Source organism: Morone saxatilis, unplaced genomic scaffold (assembly GCF_004916995.1).
Source record: "Morone saxatilis isolate NCDOM2014 unplaced genomic scaffold, NCSU_SB_2.0 Contig5, whole genome shotgun sequence".
Lineage (NCBI taxonomy): Eukaryota > Metazoa > Chordata > Actinopteri > Moronidae > Morone > Morone saxatilis.
The window spans coordinates 14,769,160-14,783,334 of record NW_023340095.1 but is presented as its reverse complement, the minus strand read 5'-3'; the positions used below and the strand labels follow the sequence as shown (position 1 = coordinate 14,783,334).

General features: G+C 40.1%; 1 protein-coding gene across 1 annotated transcript in view; it reads left to right on the top strand.

Annotated features, from left to right (window-relative positions):
- Positions 1-1,329: 1,329 nt before the first annotated feature.
- The window catches only part of hs6st3b (heparan sulfate 6-O-sulfotransferase 3b), a 55,663-nt gene continuing 42,817 nt past the window's right edge, over positions 1,330-14,175 (top strand). The window contains exon 1 of the mRNA XM_035677031.1: positions 1,330-1,874. Within this exon, the coding sequence (XP_035532924.1) occupies positions 1,330-1,874 (545 nt within the window). The remainder of the gene's footprint in view (positions 1,875-14,175) is intronic.

Genomic DNA, 14,175 nt, shown 5'->3' with positions numbered 1-14,175 from the left:
ACAGAAGATATTATACTAGCCTACAGTTTTCACAGGCGGAGTGGTGCTTACCATAACCAGTAAACTGATGCTCCTTTAATCCCAATTTTGTTTTTTTGGTTTCACTTTACAGGTTCATTGAAAGCTTTCTCCATTGCACATAAATTAAAACTTCTAGTTGACCACTAGTGACATTAAATGACTGATCAGAGATCGATAGATAGATAGATAGCCTACATTATTCTACACTTATTTACAACATTTAAATATTTTAATCACACACAACTCAACTTTTTTATGTAAATTCCTCGCATGACAAAGCACCAATATTTTACATGCTTCAGTAGATGTGTGACAATATCCACTGCTGCAGACTAAGCAGCTGTTTCACTTTTCTTTAATTGGTTACAGTACTGCCTTTTAAGCAGATAGACATTAAGTTGTATATTAATAAGGCCTACCCTTGCACAGGCAAATATAGACTGTAAGCAGGGGGACAGTGCTATCTCTTTAATCACCAAAGGTCACACTCGGATGAATGGGCTTCAAAAAAAAGTTACAGCGGATTTGGTATTTATATGTGGCTAAATCTTCATGTTGTCTCAGTTCAGTGTGGGCTTCTGGCTTTGCACTGTGTTAAACAAGATTATGGGATGGACGGGATGGGATGTAGAGCTCTCCCAGCCCAACCACGACGAGAGCATATCGCATATTTGTCAGCTCGGATGCAGCAGCAGCAGCAGCAGCAGCAGCATCCTCTCATCCTCTCATCCTCTCTAAAGCACTGCTTCAGCACAGTCGGTCAGACCGCCGAGGATGCTGCCGGAGGACCGAGCCCCGACAGTCCGAGCCGTGTACACATTTCTGCTGAAATAAGTCCATCATCGGAATGAACCGCGCTGCGATTTAGACCGGGATCAGCACGGGAGAGGAGGGGGGTGAAAAAAAACACAAAGAAGCTGTAAAACTACAAACTCTCATCAGCTGCCTCATTTTCAACTTGACACCGGAGCACGGAGGGAGTCGTCGGCGCGGATGCATCCCTACACTGGCTTTAGAAGTTGGACAGCCGGGAATGGGAATGCCATGACTCTTGACTTCGGACAGGATCTCCAGCGCAGTGCAGACGGCGTGCAGTGTTTCATAAACCAAAAAGGTGGACTTGTCCTTTTTGCCCAGATCGCGTGTCTCCGGGGGGTGTTATCTGATCAACATGTGGCACTTAAATAACAGGCACCTTTAGTCTACCTGAGGCATGGAGGAATAGGCTATTGATCCCCCGCAGAAGAAGAAACCCATGGGTGCAACTTATTCTTCACAGTAATGGAATGAAGACACTCTCTCGATATGATGGATGAAAGATCCAGTAAGCTCATCTTGGTTCCTATTTTAGCTGTCCTTTTTGTTATGATAGGTTACCAGTACATATGTCCCGCTGGCAGCAATTCGTGCCACTTTAAGGCTGGGGAGAAATTAAGGGGGGTGAGCCTACTTTCCACCCCGTACCAGGACAGCGACGATTTCTACAGAGACCAAGACCTGGAGGATGACAGCCCTCCTAAAGTGCCGTCAAAATTCAACTTCACAGAGAGAGACCTTGACAGACACGTGGAGTTCAACATCAAAGGGGACGACGTGATAGTGTTTTTGCACATCCAGAAGACCGGAGGAACCACTTTCGGGAGACACTTGGTGAGGAATATTCGCTTGGAGCAGCCGTGCGACTGCAAGCCAGGGCAGAAGAAATGCACATGTCACCGGCCAGGGAAAGAGGAGTCCTGGCTCTTCTCCCGGTTCTCCACCGGCTGGAGCTGCGGACTGCATGCAGACTGGACCGAGCTCACGAACTGTGTGCCTGTCATAATGGATAAGAAGGAGGCCCAGAGGAATAAAAGGTACACATGGCTGATTCCCTCATGTTGATGCCTGAATGTGTGTGTGTTTCTTGTGTGAATGAGCAGTAGGTATAGGGGCAAGTTCTGAGGTCCCCAGAGCCCCATGGGCCACAGATCAAGTGTATAGGAAAAGGCATGCAAGACAGGCGCTTTGTGGCCCCAAAACCACTGGAGCTCCATGATCAATTTAAATGTTTAATTCAGTCCCGAGCAGTGATGGATGGGATGGGTATTCACTGTGTTCCCACTGGAGTGAGATACTGTAGTTTAGTCAGGACCGATAGAGCTATTTTCTGTCATTAGTGTGTAGTCACAGGCTAGGCATTTACTGCAAGCTCCCACAAAGAAACTGATTTTAAAAAAATAATAAAAAAGGCAAGCCAGTCACCCAGCAGTCAGTTAGCTCACATTAATGAAGGTGGGTGTATCCACATAGTGTCTGAGATGACTGAGGATAATGTAACAGTTATTAACATTAAAGATAGTCTCTTACTTTGCTTGACCCCCATACATAAATTATCTGTGTTTGTCCTTTGTGTTCCTGCCCAGCTTTGTCGGTGCTGTTATTCTCTCGATCTGTGCCATTAACCAACAGCACTGAACCATTTTACAGAACTCCCCTTTCAGAGCAGAAATGATGTTGTTTGTGAGCCTGTGGTCCAAATGTTCTAATCCCCCCCCCGCTTTCTTTGTAAATCCATCGCTGTTGATTTAGCTGTCGAAAGCGGGGGTGCTACTTATTCAAACCTGACCCACACACCAGTGCACGCAACTCTCCCTGCATCTTTGGCCCCTTTGAGGCTCGTAGGCTTACAGAACTAGTGCACTACCGTTGTACCACACAAAGTCTTTAAATATGATGTAATCTCATCTCAGGACTGAATTCAGATGATCCCAAGATGTTTGGTTTGGTAGATCCACAGAAGTTAACTGTGAGGAAAACCAAAGTAGAACCTGTGGAAATGCATCACCTCGCCCATATTTTACTGTTGTAATTGCAGTAGAAAAGCCATTTGCAATTGCTTGCACTAATGTGATAGAAATGCAGTACAATTACTTAAGGTGGTGTATTGTAATGAAGTAGTCACTGCCTGAGCAATATATGTGTGTGGATGTCAATGCAGTTAGTGCTTCTGGAGACACTGATTATTTAAATTGCATTACAGTTGAGGTTATTTATTAAAATAGCACCTTAACAGTCTGTATATATCATTAAAAATACTTCCACACGTACACTTCATATAGAAAAAGCACTGAATGCCTTGTCACATAACCTGAATTTTTGAAACTGTGGAGATTTTCCTTCTCTGTTTTTTTGGAAAATACAATCCTACACTGGAATACATGAGCACATGATTTATTTCTGCTTTGCCAAGTGTTTCCTTTACTCAGGAAAGTGCTCACTGGATGCGACAGCTCTTCATTTCACAGCTGCAGCATCTATTCTGCACTTACAGTCCTCTCATCCCTTGTTCTTTAGTGGGCTCCCGCAACATCTATTCTGAATTCTGCCTCGACCAGGACTGTTGGCAGACACATTATGTTCGACCCCCTCACTAACCAGCCACCGCACCCGCCCCATTTACTAAGTGAGATGACTAATAGTATTATGCTAATTTCATCTTCATAATCATATTGTGTGTGAGCAATGCCTTAATTAAAATATCTTAAATGGTATAAAGTCAAAGGGAAAAAACACCCTTGCGCAGTAAAATACGTAATTTGTAATAAAGACCCAATAATCTACTTGTTAAAAAAATCTTTACTCCACTTAAGGGTGCAATGGGGAATACCAATCATATATCACAGCCAAATTCAGATGGCATACCCTTGTTTTGCGGTTGAGAGCCTCTCAGATTGAGTGGCTGTCTTTGCGCAGTCCCAGGCATTCACCTTGCCGGCTCTCGATATGGCAGTAAGGGGGGGAGGCTGAGGTGGGCGGCGATGGCACTGCCTGCATGGCAGTGTGTGGCCTTTTCAGCTGGGCAGGGCGCGGTGTGCGGTGAGCCAGCCGTGCGGCCCAGGAAAGGTCAGGCGTGTCAGACTGGATCAGTGTGCATGTCCTGCGGCGTGGCTCCCCTGGAGTGTGCTGTCAGTCAGGGGAGAAGTGGAGCAGGCAGGCTCTTCAGAGGCTTTTTGGAGAAACATACCTCTAAGTGCAGTCCTCTTAAGTTGCTTTGTGGAGAGCGTCATGTATGCTGAATGAATATGGCTTGTTGAGCAGGTTGTTTCCCTCTCAGGCGAATTCAGAGGCATGCACTGAGGAGAGCTGCTCAAGTTATTTCAGATTTTTACATGTTCATTAACTACTTAGTCCGGAGTAACTCGTGTAGATATATTCAGTGTGACACATGGGTCATGAAACAAGGAGCTGATATTCGCATTATACTTGCATAAAGGATGAGCTGAGTATAAATCATATCTACAGCAATGTTTTGCATGTGTAGTGAAATGTTGCAGGTCAGTATCAGAGAAATATTTGATGTGTGCTTTCCATTAAAATGAGAATGAGCTTATTCAGATTCTCACTGCAATATCTTACCATCCTGGTGCAGTCAGAACATCTGTCACTGAGATTAAAAAAACAACACAGATTTATTGTTATGGCTACAGGTCTGAGGTGAGGAAATTTGATTATCAAACATACAGCCCGAAGTCCCTACAGTGAAGCATACATTATATGCCTTGAATAAAGGCAACACAGTTAGACATAGGGCTGTCCATGTATAAATAAACTGTATGCGTGATCATTTTAGTTCCATTTGAATTTGAGTAAATACCAGCAACACTTTATATCCCCTGCAGATAATATAATATTGGTAACAGTTGGTAGGAAGAATATAGAACAATTGTAATCAAATCACATCAAATAACTGTGACAACAACCCTTTAAGATATTCTGTGGAAGAGCAACACAAAGCCTTTGTCACACATCAGACAAACTGAGAAGAAGCTTCTTCTGTGTAAGCATGACATCACTCAACCAGAACACAAAAACACTCATGCATGCACACTACCATTCATACAACAGAAAGAGAGCCTGTCTCTTCATTTGAGGTGACATAGACTTTTACACAGCATCCTCTTAATGACCAAAGTGTGAACTCTTTGTGTTTTTAGGTTTAAATCAGGAGGAAGACAAACGAAGACAAACAAGTAACCACTGATTCTACCTGAGCTCCTCATTTATTTCACATTCTTGTTTGGTGCAATTATTGCTCACGGCTCCCCTGAAAATGTGGTAAAATAGCAAATCAAAGCCTTGCTTTCACCGGTCGTTGACATGCATTGAGACGCTGAGGTGGAAACTGGATTTTTGCTGACATATAAATGAATAGAATTAAACAGGGTCATAATTTTTTGTTGCATAATGTCTGCATCTCTCACAGTATCTGTGTATAGAGGCTAGACAAGATTTGTCAGCTGAATTAAGAGTTTCTTTAGACATTTCTACATGTGGTGACGTACAATGGTCAGCCTTTGAATTTGTGTGGAACTGTGCCGCCATGTCCTTTCACAGATTTCTTGAAAGGTAGTAATGTATCACTTTGGTGGAACATCTATTATGCATATTTTTTTGAGTTCAAGATCAGTCCAGAGCCGTGCCATTACTTAGGAATCTGTATTCATTACAGGAATTCAATTTTATTTTTATTTTTTTTAAAGTCGTGTTATTACTTCTGCCACAGGGGTTATGTATGTGTTCAGCTCTGTTTGTCTGCATGTGCGTAAATAATTAAATATCTCAAAAACTGCAAAACAGATTTTAGTGAAACTGGGTGAAAAGTTCGGTCATGGGCCAAGACAAAATGTTTTTTAATGTGGATGGGGCGAACATAACTGTTAGGCATAGAACCAACAGTATTTTTTTGTTCCTGGATTCTTTAAATCCATTCAGTTCAATCCAATACAACTTTATTTATCCCTGAAAGTGTAATTGTATGCGGCCAACAACATACCAGGCCAACAAATACACATAATAAGTAAGGGAAAAACACGGTTAATCACAAAGCTCAAACAATCAAAGGCTATTTGCTAAAAACTCTGGTAACACGCACGAGCAAGAGTGCATCTGTGTCTAGTTTTCTAGTTTGTAATTGCAAACAAGGAAATAATCTTTGATCCTGTACGTTGAGCTCTATTCAAAGACACATCTTGCCATTGTGGGTTGTTAGAAATTCAAGTTTGGTTTGAAAGCACAAACACAATTGACCTCAATACATGTAGCTGAAGCAGCCAACACAGGCTTAACAATTAACCCAGCTCTTTCTTGCCTCATCCATTTGCTACATATTTAGAAGGTCTATTGGTTTATTTTATTCGGATAAAGGCCATATTTGTTTTTGTGTACTTGCTGAACAGTATGTGCAGTTTAGTGGTTCCCCTTCTAACGGTGGCCTCGTGGTAATTTTATGCACATGCTGATGTCGCAGTTTTTATTAATTATGAAATCTTCATTAGCAGCCTTCTTGTTGCTTATGCATAATGAATGCTCAGTTCGGAAGTACAAAAGGGGCCAAAGCCAAAACATGAGTGCAGTTCCAACGCTCTTCGATACTCTCCTTTGATAAAGAGGGAGATGTGCCTATGTAGCAGTGACAGAGGATGTCCTCTGCTGTGACTCTGGATAAGGATGTTTAGATCTCAGTGTCCTTGAGGTTTTTTGTGCCATGTGGACTGAAAAGCTGTCTTGAAAGCCGTGTATGTTCTTAAGATGAAAAGACAGAATAAAAGAACAAAAATTGGCAACTACTGAAATTTGATTTTCGATGATGATTACTTTTTTCATGAATTTTTTGCTTCTCTCTTAAAGGTCCAGTGTGAAACATTTGGGAGGCTCGATTGGTAAATCTAAAAAAATATTTATAGGTATGCTTTCATTAATCACCTGAAAAAAGTAGTGTTGTGTTTCTGTTACCTTAGAATAAGCCCCTATTTGCTGTCAGTCTCCTGAAAGGTGAAGGTAAAGTCCCATATGTATTATGGCCGGATGTGGTTCTGTTCCAGTCTGTTGTAGGTTACCAGTATTACGATTAATGGTTACTCTAGTTGGAATAGTAGCCAATAAAAGATAGGTAGCTATACTTAATGGGAATTAGCTGCTTGGCTGGGATCATTCTTTATTCATGAAGTTTGTAATTACGCAAGAGAATAAGGATGTGAAGCCTGAGTGTGTGTATTTCACCTACTAATTCCGTGGCACTGCTAAACTATTAAAGCTCCTGCAGTATGTTTTTTTTCCACAAGTCATAAAAATAACAGATTCACATTCCCTTAATTTCTACAGGAGTAGTAATAGACTGTTATTACTTACCTGGCACACTGATGATGCACCCTAATCTTTTGCTGATTAACACCCTACATCATATTTTATTCATAATAAGTGATGCAGAGAGGGCTGCAATTACTGTGCGGTCATTACCACTTACAGCTCTGATCACTGAACCATGTATGTCTCACTCTATCTACTATCTGCTCATGACATCTAACAATGTTGAACAGCGTGTGGGAGGGAGGCATTACCAACCTCACCCGAATTTACTTGAACTTTCAGAGACAGTGTGTTCTCACTCCCTACTCGTCAAATACTGCCACTTGGTCAGTGGCCCTGTGGTTCTGCCCCATTAGTGTTCTTTGTGGATGTGCAGGGCTCCAGCCTTGAGCATCATTTATAGAAGCACCCGCAAGACCAAGTATAAAGAGACAGAAAGAGGTGGGGTGGATGGATGGGTGTTTGACTGGACAGGACTTGAGATCGTTGTTTGTGTCACGTTTGAAACCAAAAGTTAAAGTTGACTTGTTTTAGGTTACATACGTAAGTTAATTTAAGTTACAAAATAACCTTCACAAACAGACTTTGGCTTTCATAGAACATAAAGCCTATACATTGTTTTCTATAAGAATTCAAAATAAATTAGTAGAGTAATATCAACCGATAATTTATTGGCTGTAATTTAATTATACCAATAATTAATAAAAGAAAAGGATAAATATCTAATTTTCATATTATCTTGCATCCCTATTGTTTTTATTTGGGTGAACATTTTTTACTGTTTGAAGACATTGAAAGTTTACATTTAGACTATATTTTACTAGGATTGGCAATATTGTCATTGGTCATCCTCTACAATGTGCAAATAATAACCTATTATCATTAAAACTACATCAAAATGTCTCACTTGACAGCCAGTATAAATATAAAGACTTGCTTCACTCAGAAAATGCTTTCTGGCAAAAAGGCTGAAGACTAACTTCTCACAATACCAAAAGTGCCAGTGCATATGGGCCTACCCTTTGGAGTAGTTGAAGGTCTAAATACTTGTAAGCCTAAATACTTGCACATGTGCGTTACAGCAGTAAGTGCAATTCATTTACATTCATGTACAGAATTTCTCCAGTAACAGTGTCCTGGAAACTTTAGGTAAGCAGCACACAGACTATATAGTTCAATATTTATAACATTTTATATGAAACATTAAATGCGTTGAAATTACGTCTTCATGTAAACCACATAGAGCCTTCTAGTGCAATATGACCTTGGAGAAATACCTTCATACACTATTCAATATTGTCTCTCTGTCAACCTACAACTGAACGAATGATCAAAATGATTAAACAAAATAGTTTTGTGATACATTGTTGTTGTAACCACATTTTTAGCTTGTTGAAAAGAAAGATTCAGACCAAATATCACCCAGTTTTCAGCTTGAAATCAGTGTTAAAATCCCAGTTGGTGCTCACTAGGTTCATTCGTTTCCTTTGAAATAGCAGCTGGGAAAACAGTCTAAGTTTGCTCAGTTGTCATCCGATTGTAGAAACTTAAATTTTTCTAAGCATTTTAAAGTGGCTATAATTGATATTTTTATAACAATGTTTCAAATTACAGTTCATGGTGTGAGAGACGTTGCTCGCTGTGATGAACCTGCAAAAAATTGCCAGCTGAATCTGTAGCTCCCCTGTGAGCTTTATAGTGAGATTCAGCTCATTGTTTAGCTGGTTGGCCTGCAACTTTACTGTTCTGGTGCACTCTTACTGCTCTCGTAGCAGCATTTACGGCTATAGCAGGCAGCTGGTTTGAGTGAAAAAGCTCTAAAAACCCGCTGTACACTACCTGCTCAGCATGAGAGACACAGTTAAAGACCCGCTGGTGAACATTATTCGGCATTAAGCAGATAAAGAGTCAGATATTTCCCTCCAAACTCAATGCCAATAAAAAATTAACTGCTCGATGTGTAAATAAGCAAGCAGTTGTCAAAGTTATCCACAATGTCTTTCAGCTGTCCCCAAGTGGCCAAAAAAAAAATCAGTTAGTGCAGGTTTGAGGTATTTAAGTAGCGCAAGTATTGATACGTAGTGTTTACTGAATGTCTGTTGGACAATGATAGAAAGATTGGCGCACATTTGTAACTTAAATTAAATACAGTAATACCAGTAAATTGATGCATTTTCTTGTTGCACTTTATGAACTTTTCTTCTGTGTATTCTGAAGCCTTCCATTTAGTAAAGAAGTGAGCACAGGACCACAGTTACACACACAGCAGGGTAATAGATGCCCTGCAGACACAGATGAACCTGAAGGAAGGAAATTGAGCAGGTTTACAGTTCTGGTTGTATCTTTAGATGTAGGAGGCAAAGTGCTCATCACAATGATGGGATGTTTATTATGTGTGGAGCTGCGGGTGCCCTTGCAGGCCTTGGACTTCCAGGGCGCGGAGATTGCTTTTCATGTGTCATTAATTCAAGTCGTCATCGCTGGCAGGCCTGAGCAGCAATACAGTTGGTCTGATAATTAAGTGTTACCTCTACAGAGAGTGCAACAGCATATGTCAAGCACTTGTTCACCGTCATGACAAAGAAAATGAAATGGTCAAGGAAGTCATTAAGTGCAACTCAAATTAGACTGTGCAGAATAAAATGTGGAGTGCTATTTTTTCAAAAGAAACTTCCAACAGTTTGTTAGACTTACTTAGTTAATACGGGAGCAAGTAAATCATAGCAGCCAGTATTCTTCTCAAAATCAGAAAGCTGAGTGGCCATTTTTTAATTATAACTTTTTTAAATACTAATTTTCATTCCTAATATCCAATTAAAATATCTTTATAACACTCAAACCTTTTTTTTTTTTTACATTTACTGATGCTGGCTTTCATTCTTCTATACTAATATAATACTTCTTTAATAGTTCACAGGTATCCCAGTGGGGGAGGTTTAAATTAACCATGTCAGGTTAAGAGGATGATACTAATAAAACTGATGGAGTCTGAGGGGGAGAAGCAATGAAAAGGAATTCCTAAAATGATTGCTGTATAGTATCTTCTGCTACGCCATCTGAATTTGAATCTGTAACACTCTTCTCTAGCCGTGGCCAGCAACAAGCAGAGTTGGCGTTTTTTACATTGAATGTAATGGTTACTGGATAAAATTGATCAGATTAATATATTATTGTGGTATATTTAAATTAAAAAACACATGTGAAAGCCGCTCTGAGTATGTTAAATAAAGGATGATATAATGTGTAATGAGTCGTTCTTAGTGACAAACCCACAGAGAACTATTGCTCTGCTTTTCCCCTCCGGTCTTCAGAGCTTTATAGCATCCTTCAGCTCATTATTGGGGGTCATGATTTTACTGTTTTGGTTCACTCCACTCGTATCGGCCTTGTTTCCAGATACAACAATTTGCTGTTTTCAGCAGGCAGACAGTTACCGACTCGCTGGTGAACATAATTTAGAAGCTAAAGAGTCAGATATTTCCCTCAGGAGATGGTGGAGACCAAAACAGAGTTAAAAGGAGAAAAAATATTTGTTTGCCATATCAGCTTTATAAGGTGATACAGCTATTTGCACTGCCCCCAACTGACCGTGCTTTAAATAAATAGTGAAATAATACAGAGGTTTATTGTAGAGGTAAAAAATATAGTACGAGTAAGATATTACGATGAAAGAATTAATTTTTTTTACACAGCTTCAGAAAAAGATGTATTGTATTGAGATTATGTGACAAACGTAATACCTGTGACTTAAAATAATCTTTGCCACTGACTACAATTTCTGGGGTCTTCTGTTTAATTTTTCCTGTCTTTAATAAAGATGTGCAGTTCTTTGTGAGTGTGTACCCAGTTTTCAGAAGTTTTTAAATCACTTTTAGGAAGATTATATATAATTTTTTTTGACATGTGATGTCTCTTCTATTGGAAAGGGGATTAGTGTCCCAGTTCTATGTGGAAATCTCCTGCTTGATACATGATGCACCAAACAGGGAGGCCTGAGTTGTCTTTACAAAGTATTGTTCAGTGCATCTTTATTAAATAAGCCTTATATCCTTTATATATCAATATTAGCATTTGGAGGAGATGAAAAGCTTTGCATGTGTTTGAGTTGTTATGGATATTTGTCATTGTCCATTTGGCTTGAAACTATTCGAGATGTAGTATGGAGGGAGCTTACCGTCTTTCTCTAAAAGCCACTCTAGGTAATGAAAGCCGTGCAGCTCGCCAGAGCCGGCTTGCAGCTTCTCTGATGCTGCTGTCAAATACTTGCTGGTCCGGCAAATATGAATTTCCAATCGTCTGATTCAGCTCTTATAGCCTGATTAAAGGGTGGCATTTGGTTGAGTGGCTGGCAAGGACCCTCATGCTCCAGTCACAGTTTTCAGGGATCCTGTGGTAAGAAATGTTGTATCAGACACTGCAGTGTAGCACATTCTTTATTTTTATGGCACAATTTCATAGTTTCCTCACGGAAAGTAATGACACTGTGAAGATTCTGCTGTTATTTTTTTGGCTCGAGTCAAAAATGTTGTTTTCTTGATTTGATCCCCGCCATCACATTTGATGAATACCTTGTTTTAATTCTGAACAGTGTGCCATCATGAACTCTCAGATCCCAGACGTGCTGTCATGGAGCTGAACTCCAACTTCCCAGTCAGCTTTTGATCAGTGTGAGATCACCCCCTAGACTGAAGTAAAAAGAAGAGAAGCAAAGCACCTCATACTGATCTAGTTAAATGTAGTCATCAGTTTGATGAGAATGAGTCAGCTTGTGCTGTGATTCTGAGATTCTGTGTTTAATGTCCCCAAGAGGCCTGTTTGGTGGCTGAGCTGTTCAAATGCTTCTATTATCAGAGGGGCAATTAACTTTGGCTCTGTCTTCCCTCTAATTGAGAAAGGAACATTCTAGTTTTGTACTATAAACAGTCCATAAAAAAGTAATTTGTGAAACTTTAAGATTTTTACCATAAATTCTTTAGTGTTTGCTGATCAAGAGCTGCCTGATCAGCAAGTCCAAGAATATTGCTTTGAAGACACTGGTTGTTGGCTTTGTATGGCTGCTACAGCTTTTTATGTTGTGCTGTAAATATATCTGGCTTTAGACTGGCTCTTTTTACCAGTTTAGGTTTAAGTGTTACCAGTTTATTAATGCATCACAAATGTAACCTAATAAATTGTATTTTGGGTATATAGCATCAGTTCCAAGATTGTAAACATGTAAACAAAGCAGACCTGGTTAGCATCCTTGTTAATTCACAAGGGAATTTCTTTGTGTGTGTGTGTGTGTGTGTGCGTGTGCGTGTGTGTTGTCCAGTCATCAAACATCAAAAATGCCAGCAGTGGTGTCTGCTGTGTTATTTCTCAATTGATACCTGTTAGGCCTGACGACCGTGCTAGGAATAACTGCTTCTGGAGTTGATTTATTATAACAACCTGGAGAAAGGTCATCTGTCCTTATCTGGGGCGAGCTGGTGACAGGTAAGTTATACTGTGGGGAGGCGAGCCGAGGCTGCCTCACACTGCCCAATTTGGATTCAGTGGTTGACTGAGCACCTGGCACACTTTAAGTGTAAGCACAGGTAGAGTCACCTTCACACGGACTAATATCCACTTCCAAGAGTGTGCCACCCCAAAGTCTTCTGGTGGGATGAGGCTCTGGATGAGGCTCTGGATGCTTTGATGTTGCTGAGGGGTCCACTGGCTAGCAATGTGGTGAGATATATAAAACTGTAGTACCACACTTAAGAGCGGGTTCACCATAGGGAGAAGGAGTGTTGAGGTGTGCTTTTAAGATATACCAAAATCAGCCACGTCATTTATGTAAGCAATAAAATGGTAATACATAAAATATGTTCAATCAATACGATCTTTACTGCTAGTGTCCTCTGCTTCTTCCCTGTGCTGCTGCATCGCTCAGACTTGCTGTGAGAGAGATTTGAATAATCTCACTGAACAGATTGCAGTCCAGATTGCCTCTTAAATTCCTGCATTTATAAATAGGTGCTTGGTCCCGTTTTATTTTGCAAAATCATCATAGATATGTGATCAGCAGTGCAGACACTAGTTTTCATTAATGTTCAGTATATCATTTATTATAGAATAATCATATGAAACAATTTTCATATAAATCACATTACAAAACAACTCTTAGGGTTATCTGTAAGAATGCCTGCCTTGGCTGTCATATATTTTAATATCCTCTATTTTGAAGAGTATAAAGGCAGAAAACATCAGATATGATGTGTTTTGTAGTTATGACTATGCTGACTGAACAATTGTTTATTTCCCACTGGAAAAGGATTTCCCTCTTTAGATCAATTTCTGTTCACACCCACCTACAATATTGCAGTATAAATTGGGTCCCAGGCCACAGTATAATAAGTATGGATTGAAAATCTGTTCTAACAACAGTAAGGCACTAGAGAGTAGAGTAACATCTTGTGGCATCACAGAGTGCTGGTGTGGAACAAATAGCATTATGTCCCAGCACGTGTTGTGATACAGAACATCAACCTCATCATAGGAATCCAATGTCCCTCCATGTGAGTCAGTCCTCTCGAGGTGCCAGATGAATGGCTGCAAAACGGAGCTTTAAATCCCACTCACAAATCCAGGGATCACTTAACTTCTCATCAGTCGCCATTCTGCAATGGATAGTAGACTTTGTTTCATTCATCATTCTGTTTAAGTCTCCCCTCTCATGTTTTCACTCTGAGCTGCGAATTTGTTTACTTTCTCTTCGAGGGTGGTGACAGGAAATTGTCCTAACACTGGAGGCATTTGCTTCGCTTGTAATGCCAGGCATGTCTGTGAATCATAATAAATTACAGAGGGTGTAAGTGTCTTTGAGTGCTTCCTTTTGTGCAGAACAGTACAAATGAATTATCAGCCAATGGCTTTACCCTCTCTATGTCATCAAGAAGCAGATTATGCCTTTGTTAAATATTTCAAGCCGGATTGTAAACCCATGCATAATAATGCCATATGACATAAATTAGCATTGATTCCATTATTTCTTTTTCTTTTTTTTTT